General features: G+C 42.4%; 1 protein-coding gene across 1 annotated transcript; it reads left to right on the top strand.

The window, feature by feature from the left end:
• The first annotated feature begins 1,635 nt into the window (after nt 1-1,635).
• fbxo38 (F-box protein 38) lies at nt 1,636-23,671 on the top strand. Its single transcript, XM_084041680.1, has 21 exons — nt 1,636-1,742; nt 4,020-4,159; nt 4,402-4,556; nt 5,287-5,450; nt 5,762-5,927; nt 6,308-6,583; nt 7,087-7,180; nt 7,672-7,802; nt 8,150-8,320; nt 8,912-9,054; nt 9,881-10,070; nt 10,446-10,655; nt 11,235-11,411; nt 11,779-12,537; nt 14,403-14,503; nt 15,619-15,721; nt 16,571-16,737; nt 17,034-17,179; nt 19,164-19,267; nt 19,683-19,796; nt 19,906-23,671. Exons 2-21 carry the CDS (start codon nt 4,026-4,028, stop codon nt 20,082-20,084), a joined length of 3,684 nt encoding a protein of 1,227 aa, XP_083897806.1. The 5' UTR covers nt 1,636-1,742; nt 4,020-4,025; the 3' UTR covers nt 20,085-23,671.
• Nucleotides 23,672-26,305: the final 2,634 nt, after the last annotated feature.

Raw genomic sequence — 26,305 nt, 5'->3', positions numbered from 1 at the left:
TAATTTATACCATGTCAAATTCCTGATGAAGATCGATTAGATAACGTTGAAAGCCACAATTTAAAAAATGGAGCTGAGAACCAGTGTGCATAGTTTGTTTGTTTTGCTGTTATTTCATTCATTGTCACACATTTATTTCAATATCACAGTGCGAAGTCAGAGGATTTGGACAAAATATTTTCAGATCGGAGTCCTTCTGCCCTTGGGAGATCTGAACATCTGAGAATGAGGAGGCTCTAACTCTCTAAGACTATTTCACAAGATTGGGTCCGGGGATCACATTCACCAGTGGTCTTACAGGTCTGCAACGGGTTTGTGGATGTAGACTTGGTCAAGTCCTACAGAGGTACCACTACACCTGAACACCAAGCTGGCCTGGAGTGGGAAGTGGAACACAGAAGCCTACAGTTGCCTACAGTATATACTAAGCTGACTGCCCTTCCTGAGGATGCTCTGGTTCTTTGATGGGTGTAGAACACTGGTTCTCAATGTCAGATCCAGGGATCACTTGAAGTCCAAATGGACAGCTCTGTAACTCTGAGAGTGTACAGGAACCGGTGATGACCTCTCTCCCCACCTAGTGCCCACTACGGCAACCCGTATACTACCATTATACTGAAAGTGTATCTATTGGTTGCAGTTCAATCTTTAAAGAAATACTTGCATAACATTCTGGAATTCATATAGGCTATCCTCCATACAATATCCACTACTAATGGTATTTCAATGTCTGTTGATATATTTGATTATGCACTAAGTGAGTATGGGAAAAATTGCAATTCAGTTATGCTTGACAGGGTTTTGCTTTCTCAAAGTGGGGTCCGGGGACCCCCATGGCCCTATATACATAAGCTATTTATTTCAAAACAATCTTGACATTCTTTGAAAATGTTTGAATATTTCATTTACATTTTTGACACCACAAATCTTGTATGGGGGTCCTTGGCACAAACTCTTTTCAGATGGGGGTCTGCGGCCAAATAATACACATTAATTTAGGGGGTCCTTGACATGACAAAGTTTGAGAGCCATTGCCATATGGTTCATGTGAATTCTTGTTTTATTTCCGAGTACAGCGGAACGCATCATCACATCACGGGGTAAAAGTGGACAGTTTACGAGCGGCATATGAACGCACCATCGACAGTGTTGCCATGTCCGCTTATTATAATCGACTGTGGGCTTCTTTTCCTTGTAAAGTTGCTTGTAAAGATTAGTTAGTTGCGCTGGTTGCGTTTTTTTGGGCTTGTTTCTAAAGTGTAGTTGCTTATTTGAGCTTGTTTCTTAAATGTTGTTTAAACCTGTGGCTCTCAAACATTTTCATCATGTCAAGGACCCCGAAATTAATATGTATTTTCCGCGGACCCTCATCTGAAGATGTTTTGAGCCAGGGAACCCCATACCAGATTTGTGTTGTCAAAATGTTTCAAAAATATTTCACATTTTACACTTCTTTTCCTCAATATAAAATAGCAGATCTACAAGGTAGATCGTCTATTTTAGTGTAGCCTAGTTGCCTCTTTTGGGCTTGTTTTCACAGACCTGGTTGCTTGTTTCTCTCGCAAAACCTGGCAACACTGCTCCTCACTCACCCCCAGTCAGTCAGTCTTGTTGTGAGCATCATCATCATCAACAACAGCCAGTCCATCCATGCTAGCATCGTTAGCGTCGAGCTAACCGACTGTACACAAAGTTTATCTGTGGATCAATGCTTTGACGCTGCATGCAGACGCCGGAGACAGGTGAGCGACACGGGACTGAGCTGTTTTCACTGACTATAAGAGGGTCTGTTGGCCTGCCTGCCATTAAACTGGTTGGCTTTGGTTTGTAGAACGGAGAGAGGAGAGGGTCTGTGTGTAGTACATAAACATAGGGTAGATACTTTTGCCTCGTATGCAATCGTCAGGCACGACGAGCGTGGTCTGGGGGGTTGAACTGAACTCCTATAAACTTGAACTTCTGTTCAAATGCAACATTCACTCAAGTAGGGCCTTCCCACCACTGCCTTGTGCAGTGGTCGGAAGTAACTAAGTACATCTAAGTACTTTCTACTTTTGGTAACTTAATTTTGATACCAACACTTTTGTACTTTTATGCAAGTAAATATTGAATTCGGGACTTTTACTTGTAGCAGAGTGTTTCTACATTGCAGTATTGATACTTTAACTTGAGTAAACCATGTGAGTACTTTTACCACCACTGCCTGTGTGCTCTCTGGTGTCAGAACTATAATTGAAGCAGTTTTAAACCAGGTTACATGAAGTGAATCATGGTGGAAACTGGGAACCATTGAATAATGTCTTGATTTATACATCTTGGGGCAGAAAAGTACCCTATGCTGTTAGCTGCTACTATGCTAACAAGCTACTTCTGCTAGCTGTGTGTCTGACGTTACTTAGCTTTGTTATAAATAAAAACAAACATTTGTTTGTTTTTTACCAGGTGAGAACATGGTATGAAAACTAAAGTTTCTTCATGTTTAAGTATAAAGGTGCCTTTACTTTGTAACGTTTGAACTTGGTAAACAATGTTTGTGTGGCTGAACTACTACTAGCACATAAAGCTACGTTTGTTTACTTCATAAGGGTTGTTGTTTCTGTTGGTTTCAATTATTGTCATCTCTATTGCTTTGTGTACCGAAATATTGTCATCTGTATTACTTTGTGTTTTGAAATATTGTCATCTCTATTGCTTTGTGTACTGAAATATTGTCATCTCTATTGCTTTGTGTACTGAAATATTGTCATCTCTATTGCTTTGTGTACTGAAATAGTGTCATCTCTATTGCTGCCATCTCTGTTGGCTTGTTGTCACGTTGTTTTGTACAGTGTCATGATGAGGACATGATGGGGTTATTTATGGTTTGACCCCAGGTGCAACCCTCGTTTTTTGATAGTGTATGCCAGTGGTTCTCAACCAGTGGTCCTTGAGGAGGTCCCAAGTGGTCCCCAGCTAAATGATGGAGAGTTGGTAACCAAATGGACCCTTGTAGATCTTTAACTCTTGAGAGTGTAAAATAAAACGGGTCCATTTGATTTCATTTTAACACTCTCAAGAGTAAACATTATTGTTAAACATCTGCAGTCTACACAATTAGAGAATGTAGAAGGATTGTTATTTTGATCAACATCTGCCTGTTATCTCTTTTATGGTACCACATCAATACAACATGGAAAAATCCTATCCAACGATAATACAAATATTTTGTTATTATTTAAGTTTTGGATCCGAGAGGCTAAATCTCATCAAATGGTCCGTGGCTTATAAATATTGGCTTGTGACTAGCAGATCTACAAGCTCACAGCGTGTTGCAGTGTGACACAGTTTGACCTTTTACAAAGGCTATTTTAGAAAGATTTTGCTTATAATGACATGCCAAAAATAAGGATTAATTATTCATCAATTATTCTATAAAATTATTGATTAGGTTTTATAATTGATTTGTTTGATTAACTGTTGGCTAACTTTGTGGCTAGTATAGGTGAGGATTATGATGTATTGTGGCAAAATGCAGATAAATATCCTCTTAACTGACAATTTGCTTGAAGTTTTCAATTACTGTATATATTTAAAAATGTCAATGGAAATGCCATTGTGTTGTGGAATGAATAATAACATGGAAATATTTCTGCTCTGTGAAGGGCTTTTCCCTGCCTGGGGAGTGATTGACGTGCCTTGTAACTCATTTTCAACGAGAGGTGAGCGGGCAGGTAGGAAGGTAGTCAATCTGACAGCAGGCGCACTGAAACTGTCGCGTTCATGCACAGTGCACACGCTTGAAATGTGTTGAGCTTTTATCTGCACGTCTATTCACAGCGAGAACGCAAGCGCTGTGTCACTCGCGTCTGAAAAAACCCTCGAATCAGGTTATGTTGATCAGTGGATGAAAATATTAAACCAAGTTCTTCCTGGTGCCAAGTTAGGCTTTGTGGCTTTTTACTGTGTCTCTTTACTCAGTGACTATGTACAAACTCAAGTGAAAACACAACCTTTTCCTCCTCTGCTGTTTCCCTGCGCAGAAAGTCATGGGTCCGAGGAGGAAGTCGACGAAGATTCAGCCCGTAGGGCTGAGCGGTGGCGGGGCGCCCGTCCCCAGACACGACCAGCCCAAAGACTACATCAATGAGCTGTCACATGAAGTCCTCTGTCACGTCTTCAGGTAGCCTGTGTTCTTAAGCTCTGCTTTCTTGTCCCAAGAGGGATGGCATAATCCAGTGGTTCCCAAATGGTTCATTTGTTATATATTAAAATCTTAGTGTCTTGTCAATTATTTTGGGGGCCCACTTGCAATATCCTCACAGCCCGCCAGTGGGCCCCAGCCCACAGGTTTGGGAATTGCTGCTCTCTAACACGCATTTATTTGGTTATTTATGTATTTGTTTATGTTGTTGTGGTGTACAGATACCTGCCCATGAAGGACATCATGTGTATGGAGTGTCTGTCCAGAAAGCTGCACGAGGCCGTTACTCTCTACCTCCGAGTCGTCAAAGTAGTGGATCTGTGTGCCAGCCGGTGGTGGGAGTACATGCCTTCAGGCAAGGACTACTCTAAACACTGTAATAATATTTATTAATTGCTTCAAAAACATTGTTACAAAGTGCTTTACAATGACAAAATAAAATACAGCGAGTGCAGTAAGGTAAAAACGACAATAAGAGTCAATTAAAACAAAAGGTGAAAAAGTAATAAAAAAAGAAATGATTCGCTGACTTAGCTAGCCCTAGATACTCAAGCAGGGCATTTTAGAGCCTAGGAGCCCGGGCCGCGAACGCCCGATTACCGAAGGTGACAAGGCGAGTTTTGGGAACAACAAAGGTGGATCTAGGGCTGCACACAAACTCATACAGGACCAGCATATCTAAAATGTAACTGGGAGCCGGCAGCCAGTGCAGGGAGGCCAGGTGTAATTTGTAATTTGCGCCTCATAGAATTGGTCAATAACCTAGCAGACTAAATTGAAACTGTAACTTTAAGACTATAAAATTGAAGCTGGGTACTTGCTCCTTACAAACACTCACTCAAACACTCTATAGCAGGGGTCTTCAACATTTTTCAGGCCCAGGACCCCCTAGCTGAGAGCGAGATTAAGCAGGGAACCTCACCCACCCTTTTTCATAGATTTCATAGATAGCTTCATTGTGTAGTGTTGATGTTTATGTGCATTTTCAGACAGCGCGAGGCGTTGTGAGCTTGCCTTGTACTGTAGATCTGCTATTTTTGGCTAATGTTCCCCTCATAAAAGGGATGCTGGGGTGAAGTGGTTAATGTTTCTGTGGTCTGGTGCAGGTTTCACAGACAGCAGCTTTCTGTTGCTGTTGAAGAAGATGCCAGACCTGGAGCAGCTGTACGGCCTTCACCCTCGATACCTGGAGCGAAGACGAGTCCGAGGCTACGAGGCTTTCAGTATACCTGGAGTACTGGAGGCGCTGCAAGCCTGTCCCAATCTCCTGGTGTGTGCGTGTGCGTGTGTGTGTGCGACATTTATGTTAAATGTATCAAAAATATTCCCAATTTTTCAAGTTTTTCAAGATTTTTTTCAAGCTCATAACGTGTGTCATCACGACTGGTTGTGAGCATGTAGATCGGCTATTTTCAAATAGCCTAAGTATTATAAGGTTAAAGTGGTAAAACTGATGTTGATGCTATATTGGCTCATTTTGTTGGAGACCCCCCCGGAACCCCCTCAAGGACCCCTGGGGGTCCCCGGACCTCACTTTTAGAACCAGTGCACTAATAAACGAAAGGCTCTGTTAACCTTTAGGGTGTGGAAACGTCCCATCTGGAGCTGGTAGAGGCCATATGGAACTACATGCCTCAGGTTCACATCCTGGGGAAGTTCCGCAACCGAAATGGCGCCTTCCCCATCCCTGCTGAGAACAAGCTGACCATTCCCATCACCGCTAAGATCCAGACCCTGCATCTAGTGGGTGAGTACCTAGGGCTGTCACTCACAGTCATGACATTTCACTTGACAATTTATTGTCTCACAAATAATTTCATTTTTTTTTTAGCATTGAACATACAAAAAAATGACATTTCTGTTTGGCTGAAGGCTTTGCAAACAAAAGTTGCAAAGGTCATATTTGACAAATAACTTAAATATACAGTGGAATGACTGACATTTTAATAATTAATAATAAATAAGTTTAATTCATTCTTTAAAACATTTTCACAAAAATAGTGTAAATACCTGAGCCCACTTCATGACACTTGAAGTGTGTCAGAGGCTTTGTGTTTTTTGTAGTGTTTGTGTTTGGTAGTTGTGCACCTTAAATTAACCATTTGCGTTTTTTGGTGTGTTTGCTAGGTGTGAACGTTCCAGAGATCCCGTGCGTGTCCATGCTGCGTCACCTTTATCTGAAGTGGGTTCGTCTCACCAAGCCACAGCCTTTCAAGGACTTCCTGTGTGTAAGCCTCAGGACGTTTGTGATGCGCAACTGCGCCGGACCAACCAACTCCCTCAAATACGTTCCCTTGGTAACGGGCCTGGCATCAGCTCGTAACCTGGAACAACTGGAGCTGGTTAGAGTCCCATTCCTGGGAGGACTCATTCAACATGTAGTGGAAGACAGTTGGAGATCAGGTGTGTTCAAATGGGGTCAACTTGTGGGTCTGGACCCCTATGGCGGTCCCCAAATGATTTCGGGGGGGTCCCCAGATGACAGTAAAATGACAATTTAAGGACTTTGATACCTAATACCTGAAAAGAAAAAAGACCATTACTGCATCAAAAGTAATCAACAAACTATACTATAAAAACAGGCAAAACATTTGAAAATAGCTTATCTTCAAGCTCACAACGCCTTGCTAGCTGTAAAAAACGTAAAAACCTGTCATGGTATTGCATCAAAGTGCACCTTGGCTGTTTCATGTTGAGTTCTGCTTCCATTCAGAATGGAGGGTAAGGTGCTGCTGGAGGGATGGAGCAATAGACCTTATTTAAAAAAAGAAAAGGTTTAGTATTAGAGGCTCAGAAAGGTTTGTGTGCAATGTGTTGTCACTAGCATGCATCCTGCCTTAGTGTGAGTGTTAATTGATTCTTATTAATTGCGGGCGTTTGTGTGTGTGTGTGTGTGTATTTTTCAGGGGGCTTCCGTAACCTTCACACCATTGTGTTTGGAGCGTGCAAGAATGCTTTAGAAGTGGACCTGGGCTACCTCATCATTACTGCTGCACGCAGGTAGGCAATTTACTGGACATAACACTTAAAAAACCATCAGTGTTAAATCATTTTGTTAAATAAGTGTTAAATGGCTCGGTATTCTGATAGTAATCATTGCTATAGAGTTCTTCCTCAGTAACGGGTCTCCTCGTCTTCCTAGCTCTTTTGTTAACAGAAAAAGGGCCAGGATACCAATTTTCAACATCGAGAGAGAACTCACAGGATACTGAAACTGGAAGTGATGACATAAAGAAATGAGCAGACAAATTTGCAAGTGATAAATGAGTTCTCTACCCGTCTCTCAAATGTTTTGAGAGACGGGTAGACCCCTGTTGCTGAACAAACTCTCTATATAGCAACGATTATTATCTTAATAGAGCTTTAACTTTTTAACAAGAAACTGTTTGTTTTAACCATAAAATATCACTTACATATACATTCAAGGTCATTTTGCTCTTACCTCAATTAGTTCTTTGTTGGATGTAATTAACAGTGTCTTTGTGCTGTAGGCTCCATGAGGTGCGCATCCAACCTTCTCTGACCAAAGATGGAGTCTTTTCAGCTCTCAAGATGGCTGAACTTGAGTTTCCCCAGTTTGAGACTCTGCACCTGGGATACGTGGATGAGTTCCTCCTGCAATGTTAGTTATATACATTCATCATTTTACATTAAGTATATTTTTGGCATTTTATACTTTGTTTGGGCAGGGCAAGTGGGGATTGACAGGATAGTGAGAAGGATTGACATGATATCCCATGATTCAACACAGGCCCCAAGCTGGAATCGAAGCAAGGACCTACATTTAAAGTCGTACTGTGTAACCTTTTAACATAAACCAAAGTCATTTTTTCATATAATCTCACCGGTATTGTGGGATGGGGGAAGGCTGATTTAAACAGTGACACCTGGCCTGAAATCCACCTACAACTCACCCACTGACCATACGGCGCGCCGCTGCTGTTTGTTTGTGTGTGTGTGTGTGTGTAGGTAAGATGAGCCACTCGGAGCTGGTCCGATACGGCCTGGCTGACGTCATCGAGAATCCGGGCATTATCACCGACATCGGCATGAAGGCGGTCAATGAGGTGTTCACCAACATAAAATACCTGCTCATCTACAACTGCCCTCATTTGCACAACCCTCACCACTGGATCACAGGTAGACGGGACACACATGCAAATATGATTAAATATTTTACAGTATATTGCTATGCCTAACATTAAACATACTAAATAATGGGTGAACATTCAGCTAAAATAGGCAAACTTTCTGTTATAATGGCAGAGCTACAAGCTTGAAACAAGCTTATATTGGCTGTATTTGGTGTAGAAGAAAGAAATTACAGACCGCTGGGGGTTACGATTGTCAACATTACCTCCATATTAATTTGTGTTGCATGGTTAAAGTTTCAATAGCAGCATGAAGTTGAGCAGTCTCTGGAACATTTATTTAATTGATTAAATTGGTTAGTCTAATTAATCACTTGATTAACCACTTGAGCTTATCCCACAAAATGTAGCGAAAATAGACGCAAAACAAATAATTCTTCAAGCTCACAACACATTGCATCGCTACACATGAGCTTTGTGACTTTTTGTGAGCTTGTAGATCAGCTATTTTCTCTATTTTTGAAAATCGATTGAATCGATTAATTAGTTAGATTAACTGTTTCCCCTGGTCATGTGTTGTGTTTTATCTGTGCATTTCCAAGCATTGTGCAATGAGCATTGTGCTGTTTTGTGTTTTCAGATCAGTCGCGGTGGTCGCGCCTGGTGGACCTGACGCTGGTACGTTGTCATGCCATCAAACTGGACTCCTTCTCCCAGTTCATTGAGTCACTGCCCAGCCTGGAGTTCATCTGTCTGGACCAGATGTTTAGAGAACCACCCAAGGTACCGACATCACATGTTTCTTACACACCTAACCTAATTCATTGGCGATCTCACATCCATTTTGACATTTTCAAAGTTGAAGGTGATTTTTTGTTTGTTTTGTTGTTAAAATAAGTGTTAAATAGCTCTATATTCACATACTGTAGTAATCATTGCTATAGAGTGTTGGTTCAATAACAGGGGTCTCTCCAGCTCTTTAGTAAACAGAAAATGCATTTTCAGGCCAGGATACCAATTTTATTCAATCAGGAGAGAGAACCCATACCGGATACAGGCTAAACAAGTGAGATTGGTAGTGATGGCACAATGATATGAGCAGACCATGCTGATAAATGGGTACTCTATCCTGATTGGCTGAAATTGGCAACCTACCTGAAAATGTATTATTTTGTTTATTAAAGAAATGGAGAGATGGGGAGACGACCACTGTTGCTGAACAAACACTCCATAGTAATTATTACTAGAGCTTTAACCTTTTCACAATAAACTTTGTTTTAACCAAAAAATATCACTTACACTACCTTTTTAAGGTCCGTTCACACTAGAGACGTAAATATGTTTGGGTGCGACACGATTACATATAAGTCTTGAAATCAGGCCGCACGAATGATGCAATGAATGATTGATGAGTGAGTGAATGAACAAATTAATGAAAGAGTTAATTTCACCTCTTTGTCCTATTCGCTGAAGTTGAAATCTCCCAACTTCAGCGATGTTTGCGTCACCGTTTGCATCTTGACAGCCATATTTATTGTTGATTTTGACACATCAATAATGAAACTCTTAGCCCTAAATCAAAGTATGTTCTCATTTGTTGACGCGCCAGGGCTGTGCCCGGGTGGGCCTCAGTGCTGGGACGGGCATCGGCGTGTCCTCAGCCCTGGTCAGCAACCAGAACTCCAACAACGACAACGAGAACAACAATAACAACGATGCCAACCTGCCCGCACCTCCAGCGCCTGTCAACAACAACAACAACATCAACAACAACCAAAGACAACAACAGCAGCAGGATGGCAAGTTACACACACACACACACACACACACACACACAGTCTCTGTCTGCGACTGGGTCCACCAGAGAACTCTAGAACCCCATACGCTTGGAACCTCAGTTGGGCGCTGCTCAGGAGGTGCTATTAACCCTGAGTTCTGGAACCCAAAACTCAGAACTTACAGTTTCAAAAGTATCTAAAAGAGTGGAAATAGCAGATCTACAAGCTCACAACACGCCGCAATGTGACGCGTTGTGGGCTTGTAAATGTAGTTTGTAGTTTGTAGATCTGCTATTTTCTTACATTTTTTTTATGACATACGTACCTCCCCCTTCAGGGGTGGTTCAGTATATAGGGTATAACGTGGTTAATGAAAGTCTCATTTTCCTTCCCCAGAGGCAGTAGAGCTGAACGGAGTGGAGGACGAGGAGGAGGAGGAGGAGGAGGAGGAGGTGATATTGGAGGAGAACATGGAGGTTGAGCCTCAGGTGGAGGTGGACAGAGCAGGACAGGAGGAGGTGAAAGAGGAGGTGCTGGAGGAGGTGGCGCAAGCTGGACCAAGTCAGCCCAGTCAACTCCCACGTGCTCCTGACGAGGAGCGGGCAGGTAGTTTTATTAGGGCTGCAATTATCCATCATTTTTCTAGCAATTATTCTATCGATTACTTTTCCGATTAATTTAATAATCGAGAAGTGTTATTATTATTTTTATTTTTGTATTATTATACATTTTCAACAATCGATGCAATTATTTATTTTTTTGATTTGTCAGATTAACCACTTAGGCTCTGTTTTGTACTTCATCGGTCAATGGTGTCGCACAAAATCTGCACACTCAAAACGCATCACGAAGCGACGCGTTGCGAACTTGTAGACTGGCTATTTTCAATACAACATAAAATAGATTGTCTATATTTGGCTGTGTTATGTACTGTATTGTTGCTTCGCTATTGCATTGAGCCGCCGTACCTGCTGTCTGTAATGTCCCAAGCAGTCAGAAAATAAACAGTCCACTAAAGCATTGTCTCATCTCATACAACTTTCATTTACAATGGTCTTGCAATAGCAAGCTGTAGCCAAAGTGCAGCATAGGAAACCTTTGCAACGTTGACGGATTGCAAATTGCTGGGCTGAATTTAACAGTTTAAAATGTGAATAACAGTGATATCTCTGTGCCACGGTCCAGGTCCCAGTGGGTTCAAGCGTCAGAGCGGAGTGAGCGCGGGCGCAGCGCAGGTCTCCAAACCTCCCTGTCCGGTCATCTCAGACTCTGACAGCGAGGAGGAGACAGCGGGCCAGGCTGGAAGGCCAAGTCCCACCGCAGCATGTCCTCAGCAGCAAGACACGGCCAACACACACAGCCGTAAGTCTGAGCCTCACAAACATACACTGTACAATGAGTGTTCATTTAAAGGGTCAATGGACAACATTCGTTACAGTAGTTGGATAAACTTTTACATCCCTAGTGAAGTATCATGTATAAAGATAGATAAAGATTACTGTTCTCCATTTGTTCAAGGAGACAGACCGTCACCATATTAAGGGCACTATAACCAAGCACTGTAACTATAATGATATAGTTTTTTAGATCGTCTTAACTCAAGTGGATGGCAGAGTCCACACCACAACTGTAACAAGGTGAACGAGATAGTTATCGTTATAGTTTGTCAATGCCTGGAAAACATGTATCACCATGTTATTTTTCCACAATGCTGTTTCTGTATTTTCAGGGAAAGGGAAGACACCCCTGCGGCGGCGCGGTGGCGCCCCCGCGGTAACGCCAACGCCAACGCCGGTTGCGCCGGCAGGAAAGACACCAGAGCCTCGAGACACCGCCGAGAGCAGCTGTGAAAAGAGCTGTCAGGTTACCAGCGAACAGATCAAAGCCGATATGAAGGCCGCTACGGAGAACGGTAATAAAGGCTCTGCGGCGGCCGGGGGCAGGCAGGGAGCCGGGCCCACGTACAGACCAGGGACGGCCGCCGCCGCTGCCGCCGCCGGCAGAACCGGGGAGGCTTGCGGACGGCAGCCAAGCGCCGGGGCCGGTGCAGAGAGGGCTGAGGAGGACGTGCGTTTTAGGCGGAGGGTTGTAGCGAGGGTTGCCCACAGAGCAGCCGCTGGAAACGGATCAAACAGCGGCTGCACAGAGGGTGGCCCGTCTGGAGCTAGGACCGGAGGAGCCGGGGTGGGAACGGGGGCCGGGGGGGAGATCGGGGCCGGGAGAGAGACTTCGTCTAGAGTCGGAGCTGACGCTGCTGCTGCTGACACGGCGGGATCCAGAGGGACGTCTGGAGCCGGTGGTGTACCCAGGGGAGGAGCAGCTTCAGCTGGCCAGGCGCGCACACAGCCGTGCCCTCCTGGATTTCAGTCTATGGCTGGTTCAGGTGCACAGCAGTCGGGCGGCAGTGGTGTGGACGGTTTTATCCCCAGGCGACCTTGGACTCGGTCCTGCAGTAAAATGTCGTCTATTCCGTTGGTTCCTGAGGCAGGTAAGATGCATTAACACGTAGGATTTTGCTCATTTGAAAGGATATAGACGACTGTACAGAGATTTTGCGCATTTATTATCGCAGGATAAGCAGATCAGGGATGTGACGTAAAAGATTTAAAAAATCTTTGTTTTATCGATTCGTTTTCTAAGCGATTTATAAAACCACTGGGACAGCAGTGGCTCAGGGGGTAGAGCAGCCGCCTTGGAATCGGAAGGTTTTTGGTTTGATCTCCGGCTCCGTCTGGCTGCGTGACGAAGTGTCATTGAGCAAGACTCTGAACCTGCTCCTGATGATTGGATAGAAAAAAAAATGCATTTTCTTTTAATAATGCCTCAGAATAATTGATTTGCAAAAACCCTAATCGGTCACATCCCTAATACAAATGGAGTGAAGTAAAATGTGCATCAAATCAAGGTCAAGGGATTGTGCAAGGCATTGCCGCATGCTACCGTATTTTGAGCCTGGCCTCAGATGACACAAAACAATCACTAGGGGGCACTTGTGTTTCATTCTTATCTTAACCTTAAATCATGCCCCCCCCCCCCCCCCAGTTTACAGTCTAGTGCATTTATTCTCAAAGCAGGTATTAAAAAATAGCAGACATACAAACTCATAGCTATGAGCTTGTGGATCTGCTATTTTTGAAACATCTTGAACATTTGTGCAAATCTTTGAAAAAAAAAATATAGTCTTTGTTTCTGGACGTCTCCGGCACAAAACCTTTTCAGATGGGGGTCCGCGGCTAAATACATATCAATTTGGATGGTCCTTGACATGAAAAAGTGTCCACTGGTCTAGTGGCACAGGTCAGGGGTTGTTTCTGTACATACTGCACTTCACCTGTCGTACTGTCTGTTGCATTAAAGGACTGAAAAGCCAGTTTGTTTGGTACGCGGCTAGACCAGTGGTTCTTAAACAAGGACCCCCAAATGAATATCATGTATACAGACCTCCATCTAAAAATACTTTGTGCCAGGGGACCCTCATACAATATTTGTGTGAAATGTTTCAGAAATATTCAAAACGTTTCAAATGTAGTCAGATCTACATGCAATAGCAATAGCAGATCTACAGTACAAGCTCACGAATCACGACGCTATTTTCAAATAGCTGATGTAAGTAACCTTGGGAGGAACCAATTTGGCCCATAGAGCAGGAGTCTTATCTCCTGTTTCTGTAGCGTGAGGCGGCTTGATGTGCAAGTACTTCCCCCAGCCATGATGTACAAGAACACCCCCTGGACATAACGCTTGTATGCTGCAGGGACTGACCTCCAGTCCAACCCTTGATGCTGAGAGTCAAGCAGGGAGGCATTGGGTCCCAGTTTTATAGTTTTTGGTATGACTGCTGGGGGATTGAACCCTGAGTCCGGCCTCCCAAACTCAGGGCGGACACTATAACCACAAGGCCACAGGTTTTGGTTAAACAGATTTTTTTATACCATATTAACTCATTTACCTGGAGACCCCATGAAACCCCCTCAAGGGCCCCTGGGGGTCCCCGGACCCCACTTTGAGAACCTCGGCGCTAGACAGTTTGCTTATAATCGTGTTTATACATGCATGGGATGAATTGAATGATTTTCAAAAGATGAAAATGGCAATTAGTTAATGAGTATCTCTTCTGAATGTTAGTAAATTAACTGATATCAGAGCCCTTATGACATCAAAACCAGAGCACTCTGAAATCAGAACAGATTCTCAGAGCGTATATCAAAACGCACCCAATATGGTCCGATTCATTATTCATTACAATACTGTATGTTCCATTATCTAATTCAATCTATTAGTAATATTGAAATTCCTACTACCTGATGTAATGCTTAATGTGCTACCCTAATATGTATTGTGTATTTTGTTTAGACCTGTCAAGAACACAGCCTCAAGTAACAAAGAGAAAAAAGCGAACTGCTGACAAATCAACCAGCACATCCGATCCTGTCACTGAAGATGACCATGTACAGGTACGACACAATTTGCAATTTAAGCGTTTAGCAGAAGCTCTTATCTAGAGCGACTTACACATGTGAAATTGAAATAAGCAGAGTAAGCTGAACTGTAGTCGAGTGAGCAACAACAAGGTAAATAGTCACATTGCGTGCGTTTGAGAGAACAATGTAGTGCCTCAAAGAAACCAGGATACGAGGTAAAGAATAAGAATTAACCTATCTAAACATCTAAATAACATTCCGTACATTTGAGGTCATGAGAAAACTAATCTAAGTAACAAAAACATGAGAAAAAGTGACCAAGATATATCTGCATTATAAACTGGCATCTATTGAAAAAAGGTGACAAGAGGGGAAGCAAGGAGAAAGAAGTACACAGTACAATAAAACGTGTCACTGAAGATGATCGGGTAAAGGTCACCTCACATCACCACAGGCTTTCTACAGTACCTGTGGAAAACCTGGTTTCTATTCCAAATGAACCTGTGTGATCCGGTCTAGTGTCCGCCTTCTCAAAAATGTTGAATCGAGTTGTTTAGTCTAGCAAGTCATTTCAAATTTAGAATAAAACATGGACAACCGCTCGGGTGGCGCAGTGGTAAAGTCACTGCCCACCACCACGGCGGTTGTGGGTTCGAATCCACCGTGGTGCATCCGGCTTTGTCGAGCATCTACACGAACACAATTGTCCCGTGTTCGGAGGAGGGAAGCCAGGCGGGGAGGGTAATATTGGTCATTGCACATACTCCTATGGTCTGGGGCGGTACCTGTCAGTGGGGAGTGTTGGGCGGGAGGAGTAGGATGAAGGTTCTACGTCCTCCTGGTGGGGGGACAGCAGTGACAACACAGACATGTGTGTGGGGTGAATCGATTTGCTAAATTAACTAAATTGGGGAGAAAAAGGGGTAAAAAATAATTGGCTACTCAAATAAATAATTTGAGTAGTAAAAGAAGAAAAAAAGAATAAAACATGGACATACCAAACAAAGTATTCCAAGAAGTATGTGACGAAACTATATAATACTCTGCTGCCAAGCTGATACTCTTACAGTGGCTAGTGCTACAGGTGTTGTCGGCATAATAGTTATTGTTGTTATAATTAGTAACAAAAGCTAAATTGTCTGCTGCAGGTTTTATCTCTGAAGAGCAAGAACCTTGTGGGCATCACGCTGACCAACTGTGGAATCACGGATCTTGTCCTGAAGGACTGCCCTAAGATGATGTTTGTTCATGGTGTGTATTGCATGTGTATGTCTGTCTGTGTGCGTGTACATTCACGTGTACAAAAGTTTGCCTTATATTGTATATGTTTACTTGATTATGCTTGTTTCAGTAACATTCCTCATTCCTCTGTCCTTACCATGCTGACTTCCTGTGGACATAGTTTCACTTTAAAGATGCATAGTATATCCCTATAAAGAGTCCCCCGGGGGCTCTGTACTAGGCCCCCTTCTGTTTTAACTCTACACTAATATTTTTGCCAGATGTTCGCCCCAGATCAGGGACGCTAAGATTTAAGTGATTTTCATAATGCTCAATATAATCAAATCCTCTCTTTGTAATCTATACTCCATCGCACAATGTTGTCGCTTGCCGAAATGAACAGACCTTGACTGGTATAAAATTTGAGAATTAACATAGTAATGAATGATAATTAAAATGAGAGTGTATATAAATTAGGCGTGTCAGCGTTGGGCTGTATCTAGTTACTAAGTAACATATTACTGTAACTGTATTACTTTTCACCTTAACTAAAATGTATTACCATCGCTGAAATGGTAATAATAGTACACTTGTTAATCTAAGTAACTTTGAGTTACTAAGTTACAATGAACGTGATACGTTTTTGACCGAGATAAAGTACATTAATCCTATAAATTATACTCCATAGTAGGAGGTTGTCACACGCAAAGAAATTACAGATCTACAAGCTATCAACAATATCATTTGTAATGTAACTAGTTACTCTTGATACCAAGTAATAAGTAATGTTTACTACTTTTTAAACGAGTAATAAGTGATTGGTAGCTTATTACTCTTCCTGAGTAACTCTCCCAGCACTGCTCGTTTCCCTCTGTGAAGCCACCAGGTGTCGAGTGCTCAAACAGCTGCGGGTGGAGAACGCTCCCATAGTCAACCGCTTCGACTACGCCCAGTGCAAGAAGCTGGACATGGAGCAGGTCCTGGATCAGATTCTGCGCATGCCCCCGGAGAGAAACCGCATCATCTACATGCGTCCCATGCACCAGGTCAGTAGTATGTGATGTCATCTATGCCTCTGGTCATATCTCTGGGTACGTCCCCAGGGCTCAACAAAACCGCTTGTTTAACCATTAAACCCTATATGCTTTGTTGACTGGTGTCCCCCAGGAATCTATGCTAGGCCCCCTCATTTTTGTCCCTCTACTACACCAAATCTATTCGTGTCGCAACAGCCTAAAATGTATAATGTTCCGGTTCTAATTTTGTATGCTAATTTGTTTGTGTCATCACTTCCAATTTCACTTGTTTATCGTGTGTGTGTGTGTGTGTGTGTGTGTTCCAGATTGATTCCCTGGCTCTGGAACGTCAGTTGTTTCAGGGCCCGTACCCCTACCACATCGCCATAGTGCACGAGTTCAGCAACCCACCCAACGTTCGCAACAAGGTGCGCATTCGCAGCTGGATGGACACCATCGCCAACATCAGCCAGTGAGTAATGATACTGTACTGACGGGTTCTCCCATAACATACGGTCAATTTAAATCCTTGATTGCAGGCCTACCCACAAGGGTCTGCGAATGCTTTTAAATGTGTGTTGTATCACATCATAGGGAAAGGTTGTTTTATTTGGTTCTGCTGTGTCTTGTTTTTGATATGAATATTGATGTGAACATGAAAATGAAATTGTACTGTGTGTATCTCGACGACCCTGCAAATGAGGGCAACCTGAATGTCTTTCGAGAATAAATAAAGGTTTGAAATGAAATTAAATCAGTTAATCGTTTATATAAAAATACATGTTTTAATGAAATAATCGATTTTGAAAATGTCTTAACATTTTCGTTTGCTTTTGTTTTGTTTTTTACATCTTTCTTTCATTTTAAATCCAATATTAGAATATTACATCCATATTACAATAAAAAAAACTAAACTAAAATGTATAAAATACTAAACAAACACTAAACATTTAAAAAAAAAATATTGAAAACTTAACTAAAGTAGCAAACCCACATTATAATTCAAACTAAACTGAAATTGAAACATTTCAAACCAATGAAAAAGGCAAAAGTATAATATCCTTTGCTCTGCCCCCATCTACCCCCCTCCTCCTTCCCATCTGTGTCTGTGGATGTTCAGTGTGATCCTGTCCTTCCTGCATTCCGTCTTTCTATAAACACTTGTCTTCTTAAAGGGTGAAACTGTAGCTATTATTAGCCGGCTGCCTCCTGAACGAGCTTGATTCTACGGATGGTTTACTGTAGTTTTAAAATGACCAGGGACCTCTTAACCCATTCAATCTGGGAACGCATCTGTGTCACTTTAGATTTCTTTGGCTATTCAAAAGTAGCAGATAAAGAAGCTCATAGCGCAGCACTCTGTGCCGCACTATGAGCTTGTAGATCTGCTGTTTTTGAAAAATCGTGAAAATGTGTGCAAATCTTTGAATATATATTCTCTTTTCTACAAAAAAAAACAGTTTTTTGAAAACGTATGTCTCTATAGCAGTGGTGCTCCATCTTTTCCATGTCAAGGACCCCCAAAATGATATGTATTTGGCCACGGACCCCCATCTCAAAGTACGTTGTTCCAGGGACCCCAGAAGCACAGATCGAAGTTAAATATGTTCGCTTTAAAACATATATATATATATTGAAAGATTTGCACAAATGTTCAATATTTTTCAAAAAATAGCAGATCACTAGCTTGTATATCTGCTATTTTTGAATAGCCAGAGAAATCTAAAATGACACAGATGCGTTCCCGGTCTAAATGGGTTAAGAGTCCCGCTATGTGTTTGTGCCAGAAGGGAGCCGGGCCAAATTAGAGAGGACCTTGAAGTCCTTGAGGTGTGCTTGACTCCACGTATCCTCTCAGAAAATAATTGTCTTGTCTTCACCATAAACCAGGTGTTTCTGTTCTTCACATGGATTAAAGTTCTGCGTCTGAGATGAAAAGAGTATTAGAATTTGGATTAAACTAGCAATAAAATACATGTTCAGAAGCATCTTCCATAAAACCCTAATGGTCTCGGATGTTTCATAAAAGCAAAGGTTAAAGCCTCAATCTGCAATTTCGTCAAATGGTTAACTGTATGTAGAACAGCAAGAACATAGGTTTAGAATGATAATACCTAAAGCATCAATTCTACATATTGTGCTAATTGTTCAGGAGTTGTTCCTTTCATGCTGTTTCACAAATAACAGACTGGAAAATGGAGTGATGCGACGCATTGTGAGCCTGTAGATCTGCTATTTTATGGGGGTCTCTGGAACAAAATATTTTCAGATGGGGGTCCACGGCCAAATAACGTATCAATTTGGGGGTCCTTGACATGAAGATGTTTGAGAACCACCACCCAAAAATCTGTTTTGATCTCCCCCGATAGTTATGATTGAAGTTCAAGCTGTTGCTGCTATATTTTCTTTCATTCCTTCTGTCTTTGGTTCTTTCTTCCTGTCTCTTTGTCCCTCAGGGAGTTGATCAAGTACGAGTTTTTCCCAGAGGCCACGAGGACAGAGGAAGACGTGAAGAAGTATCCCAACTACCCCTGGGGACGCGACATTTACAGGCTGGAGGGTAACATACTCACACTACTACTACTTTATGGGGTGTCTGGGGTGCTCACAAAATCCTGTGAAGATGTTAGAATGACCCCAGAAGTGTTATAACGTGAAATACCCCTTCAAACCTTATACAGTATACTTAGTTGACTGGGTGGGTCTATACTGTACTTTGTCCCCTCATTTTTTTCCTCTACACCAAGCAGATCTACAAACCCTGCTACTTTCAATCAATGTCAGCCTATTTTTGCTGAATGTCCACCATGTTATGACATGCCCAGAGTAGGGATGCTAGTGTTCATGTGGTTAAACCTTATTTTATACATGAATCAAACTTCTGGATTTTAGCACAAAAAATTGCAGTGTTCAATAAGTCAGTCATTTTATCAATGCAGAGTACTGTGTGTGTGTGTGTGTGTGTGTCTGTGTAGGAGTTGTGGATGGCGCCCCTTATAGCATGATAACAGACTTCCCCTGGTTGAGGACGCTACGGACGGCCGAGCCGAACGGTTACGCACGCTATGACTTTGAAGATGACGAGAGCAGTGAGTAGACCTGTCAAAGGATGAAATGTCCCTTATCCCACCACACTGTACGAATGGAATGGACCACATCTGCCTTTCTCTCCCTGTTTTGTCTTTTGTCCCGTGGCAGCCACCATCTACGCGCCACGGCGTAAAGGCCAGCTGTCTGCCGACATCTGCATGGAGACGATAGGGGAGGAGATCTCGGAGCGCAGGCAGAGCCGGAGGGGAGTCTTCCAGAGAGTGGTGGTGCTGTTCGTCCATCACTGCGACACGCCTGGCGAACCCGTGGAGGACGACTACATCTAGAACCCACCTCTCCTCTGACAGAGGCCCAACGCCAGAAAACTCACTTTGCTTCTTCCGGGGGCTCCGAAAACAAACACCGTCGCATCTGAAATTTAGATGCCGTGTTTCTGGAGCTACTGTAGGACTAAGCAAGTCTACTGTTGGATCCAAATCAAGGAGTTTTGGTTTTGGTGTCAAACTCTGGGAACTCCTGTACCCTGTAGGCCAAAACCTTTGCCTTAGCTTGGCGAGGGGAAGGAGTCCCCCTCCAGATGTTTGGTGACGTTGCAGGCCGGCGTATGCAGAGATAGATGACGTTGCAGGCTGGTGTATGCAGAGATAGGGGACGTTGCAGGCTGGCGTATGGCAGAGCAAGGCCTAACTGGTTTGAACTACATAGGAGCAATGCCTGAGATAACCATCGGGTAAAGTTTAGGTGGCTGGCAAAGTCAGCTTCTTTTTGGTTTGATTGCATTCATTTGGATTTGGCTAAATTTATTGCCTTTATTGAATCAGAAGAACGGATTGATCCCAAGTTTGGTTTTGTTAATATTTCGGAAAATGTGACCACCCCCTCTTATTTCTGTTACCCAGCAATTGTTAACAAACCACCATGAATAATATAGGAGTCTTTTTCTTTCTTTTTTTCGACTGACATCATTTCCGTTCATTTCTAATGCTTCCAATTACTTGTTTGATTTTAATGAGAGTTAAACAACATGTCAAGACTCAATGTGTCGTGTAGCTCCATGTCGTTTCAGACCAGAAGCTGAGTGTCCAAGCTAAGATCTGTTGAAAAGAAGCAGGGATCATACTGTAGGTGTTGTTGGCGTGGTCTTAAAGATGTAACTGTCCCAGGTTTGATGTTTTTGCTGTCACTGTCTACCTCTGCTGCCACGCAACACCACGAACGGCTATCAGTTAGAAGTGCCCTTAGACTGCTCTGTCTCAATTGGCTCTTTTCGACTACAGGAATTAAGCGAACTAACCGCACCGCGTCGTGAAACGTATATTTCACGGTTGCTGTATTTGTTTCTTTAACGCTATGGCTGGGTTTCAGATAAGGTTCTCAGAACCTAATTTGGGGCCCTGCTGAGGAGGTTGGTACTAACCCTGAGTTCTGGGAACCCAAAACTCGGAACTTATACTTAAATTTGTTTTTTTCTAAACTAGTGAAAATGGATCTACAATCTCACAACGCGACATGTTGCGACACGCTGTGAGCTTGCAGATAGGCTATTTTTGTTTTGTTTTTATTTAGTTTTTTTTATGACATACCTCCCCCTTCTGGGGTGGTTGTGGTTATGATGGAAATGTAAACAGAAAACCATCACAGAACTTCACGGGTTCTGCAATGTTTCAGGTCATGGAAGGTTTGGGGGGTCATCACCCTTCGTAGTCAAAAAGAGCCAAAAGTGATCTCTGTGTTGTATTTGTTTTTTGTTTAGTTTTTTAGATTTGTTTTCTCTGCCCTCTGGGGTTGGAAGCTTGTGCCAGTGTTGTGTGTGTGTGTGAGAGAGTGTGTGTGTGTGTGTGTGTGTGTGTGTGTGTGTGTGTGTGTGTGTGTGTGTGTGTGTGTGTGTGTGTGTGTGTGTGTGTGTGTGTGTGTGTGTGTGTGTGTGTGTGTGTGTGTGTGTGTGTGTGTGTAAGTAATATTGTTGCAATTGCGTTTACCTCAGCAAGCGATTCACATAAGAAAGCAGAAGTTGACTGCATAGATAGAGTTTTGAATTAATTCCTCTCCCTTTACCTTTACTGGCAAGTGAATACAAAATAATCTTTACCTTTGACACCCAATTAGCTTCAATGAAAGGGTTTCACAGAAGCCTGCTTTCATGAAGGAATAAACCTTTAACCACGCGAACACTAGCATCCCGGGCATGTATATGCGAACGTTTGAGTGAAAATATTTTTTGCTAAATTACGTAACTATAGGGTTTAAATTGTCAACCCACAAGGATTTTTACACGTAGCATAAACGCGTGTGGTGTGCTACTGGTACTCTGCTGTGAGCTCTACTTTGAATGGTAGTTAGGCTGATTGTCAGGGAACGCAGGAATTCCCAGAGAAAGCGGAGGATTGACTCTATACAGTACATACTGTATGGCTAGCCTAAAAAAAACAAAGCATACAGGTTGCCTTACAACGGACCCAAGAGCTCCAATACTTCTGGACTGGGCCCTGCAGAACACAATAGAGCAGTGGTTCTCAGGGGTCCGTAATCGGGGTTCCAGGGGGACCCCACTTTGAGAACCACAGCTATAGAGTTGTCTAACTAGTAGCCAGTACATGTGGAATGAATCCACAAACTATTGTAAGACTAGAGCACTTCTCTCCCCTCCTCTTTCTCTTTTTTAGTTTGTCCTACATACTGTAACTCTCCTGATGATGCCCATGGCATGTTTGGCAGCCTGACCAATAGCTATGAGTTAAATTGATTTAGATTCTGTCCTTTTATTTTCCTCCTTCTCCAAATTAGAGGTGCTGTACAGTAAGTGATATTTTCTGTTTTATTCCAATAGTAATCATTGCTATACAGTGTGTGTTAACAGTAACTGTGATCTCCCTGTCTCTTCAGCGCTTTAATAAACAGAAACGTTTTTTTTAGGTTGGTTACACATTTCATTCAATCATCACAAAGACATTTTTCAGGCAAATTAGTAATTTTGTCTGCTCATTTATTTGTTTTATCACTTCCACTTGTTTATACTGTATCCTGTATGAGTTCCCTCTCCTGGTTGGATAAAATGTATATCCTGACCTGAAGACTTTTTTTTACCAAAGACCTAGAGAGATGGGGAGACTCCTGTTACTGGAAAACATAAAAATAAAACACTATTTTAATGATTACCATCAGAATATAAAGCTATGAAACATTTATCTTAACAAAAAATATCACTTAGAGCACCTTTTAAAATATTGAAAACATTGACGTGGGATGGAGAACGTCCTGTCTGAACTATGAAGAAACAATAGAGTGAATGTGGCGTGGTGAGTTTGCCATTTCCATGCTGAACAGACTGAGTGGGAGTGAATGGCTGCTTGCGTTGTCGTGGCCTGGCCTCTGTGTATAAAACACTGGTTCTCAACGTCGGGTCCAGGGACCACCGGCGGTCCAAATGGACCCATGTGGGTCTGCAAGTCCAAAAGTGTACAAATGGTATACACACTAGAGTTAAACGGGCACTGATGATTTTACAGTGGAGATTGGGGTCCCAGTATAGTTTAGTTCAATGATTCTCAAGCTTTTGAATTTCAAGGACTCCCCCCAGTTTGGCCACAGACCCCCACTTGATGCACTTATTTATCTCTAAGACCCGAATTTAAGTTGTAAAATCCCCAGTAAAATCCCCAATTTACGTTGTAAAATCCCCAATTTGTGTACACGCTCGGAGTTACAGACCAGCAAAGTGTCCAGTTGGACCCGTGGTGGTCCCCGTACCCTACGTTGAGCAACTGTGTGTGTGTGTGTGTGTGTGTGTGTAAACCACTCTGTATAGACTCTGTGGATGTCAATAATGAGCTTCCATGGTTTGGTTTATATGTTTATAAGAAAAGAACAAAACTATTTCACTTGATGAAGAAAATAAATAAAAGGAGATAAGGGACATTGAGAGGAGCTGGGCTGTGTGTGCGTCGTCTGTTCCAGGGTTGCGTTTCATCGCTGTCGGACAGCGGAAACGACACCTTGTACGCCCAAAACCTGTTACTTTTCAGGAGATGGTAAAAGAACCTGCATGTGTCAAATGTAGTTATTATTTAGTCACAACCACTTTCACCTTGACTTTCAAAATGTTTCAATGTTTCAGCTCGTATGCAAGCTCACAACGCTTCACATTGCTAATCAGGGCCGCTTGAAAATCTTAAAGTGTAAAACTATACCATAATAACTGGTCAAACATTGGCCAAATTGTCAAATCATATAAGAAAAAGGCAAAAACTTTTGGTGTTGTGAGCTTGTAGATCGGCTATTTTCAAAATATTTATCTGTGGAAGGTTGAGAACCACTGTGCTACAGTCCAGTCTGTCTGAACTCTCTCCGTAGCCCCCCTCTCTCTCTCTCTCTCTCTCTGTTTAGATGGAGTGACAGAGGTGTGTTCATTCTCTGTGTCAGCAGCACAGGTGTGAGTCAGTCAGTCCTGGTTGCACTCTGCCTTGTCAAAGCAGGAAGGAGCAGAGATTTGCACGTCGCTCTGGGGTTGTAACCTACATGTTTCACTGCAGCGCCTGGAAGAAGTACTCCCATTTTTACCTAAAGTAAAAGTAGCAATACCACACAATGTAGAGATACGCTATTAGTAAGTAAAAGTTCTGATTTCAAAACATGACTCGTAAAAGTACATTATACGTAATTATTGTCAGAAAAATATTACAGTACGAAATGTAAAAGTTCTCATTGTACAGAATGGCCCATTTCACAATCATAATATTGGATTGTTATTAGTGCATTCATGTGGTCACCACTTTAACTGGTAGTGCTGCTGCTGATTTTAATTACTTTTATGTACCACCTATATTAACCTATGATAATACGTCATTTATCAATTCATGTATGTTTTGTAATTAACCTGCAAAGTACGTGACTACAGTAGTTAAACAAATGTTGTGGAGTAAAAAGGACAATATTTGTATAAAGTACCATGGAAATACTCAAGTAAATGTTCCTCGAAATTGTACTTAATACAATTTGAGTAAGTGTACTTAACTACTTTCCACCACTGTTTGCCAGACCTGTTTTAGTTATGTATCTGGGTCTTGTCTCGCCCTTATCCCTATGTATCTGTCTCTGCTTTTCTCCCAGTTTACAAATCGTTAGACTACACTGTGACAATCCCGGGTCATAATTTAACTTGGAGAGTGTACGAAACCCTTAAGGGTCCATTTGGTTCCATTTGTATACTCTCAGAGTTAGGGATGGTCACGTCAACGCTCCGTATTTGACAGTGTCTGGTCTGTCCTGTTGTGTGTCTGTGTGACAGTGTCAACTAAACAGTGCCAGTGCAGAATGCAGTCAGGAGTACAGTCCTGTGTCTGCTTTCTCTGTCTGATGATCCAACGTCACGGGGGCTTCTATTTACATCTACAGTACACGCTATGAAATCCTCAGTGTTCATTTAACTACAAATCTATAAATGGATATATGAAACTCTAGATTTTAAGGTGTAGAGATGGATAGACCATTTCCGTGGGGGAAATTCTGTTGTCATGGCAGTTATGAAACACAGGACAAATGCAGGCAAAATAATAATAAGAGTAACAAGGTATTAGGAATAAAGTACCAAAACCTGATCTCTGAATGCAAGTACCCCCTTTACCCAACAACTATTTTGCTTAGAAAATATCCACATCAAAAGTCAATTTTTTATGTCAATACGTTTTAGTAATTTGGTAGGTTAACACAAAGTTTGTTAATGTTTTATCGTTAAACAATAACAGTCAAATACATTTTCCACTTTCTCTCACATACCCCTTGTAGTACCACTGCGTACACCTAGGGGTGCACATACCCTTCATTTGAGCAACACTGGAATCAAGTACTCTTGCCCGAGCTGCACTTCGACGTTCCGGTATTTGCATTTCCCAACGAGTCACAGGTTCGAGTCTCACGGCCGACGACCTTTGCTGCATGTCACTCCCCAATGTCTCTCTCCCCAATTGCTGTCTCTCGACTGTGTGCTATAAATAAAGGCAGAAAACCCCCAAAAATATATATCTTTATAAAAAAAACAGGTGTGAGTGTAGCAGTAGTGGCTCAGAGCCTCTGCCTGATATGGATAAGATGTTGGCTTTCCACGCGGCAGACCCGGGTTCGAATCCCAGGCGTGCCATGAATATAAAATGTATGCTTTTTTTTAGCAACTGTTAGTTAGCTGGAAAGAGGTATGTATGGAATGAGATTATTTATATATATATATCTAACTATATAAATGGCGACCGACTTCCGCACCCTCGGTGTCGACACCCCACAGCTCTGTTATCGAATAAACAACGCACCGCCAGACCACATGTCGCCAACTGACTCGCCACGGCGGCCGCGCTGAATTTACGCCTCGCGTAGGGGACATCTCACTGCTCACTACACCTTTTCCACCGCGCAACATAATTAATTCTACTCACCAAATGTCGGACAAAACGGAAGGGGAGGCAGCTTCGTACCGTTTACCGTGCGCACGACCTCATCACCACAACAGCAGCCAGCCGCTGCGGGGGTTTTTTCCTTTTTTTCCAAACTTTTTTTTTGG

This window comes from Gymnoscopelus microlampas (assembly GCF_963454915.1).
Source record: "Gymnoscopelus microlampas genome assembly, chromosome: 18".
Classification (NCBI taxonomy): Eukaryota; Metazoa; Chordata; class Actinopteri; order Myctophiformes; family Myctophidae; genus Gymnoscopelus; species Gymnoscopelus microlampas.
Note: the sequence above shows the minus strand (reverse complement) of the source record. Positions and strands in the feature narration are given on the sequence as shown.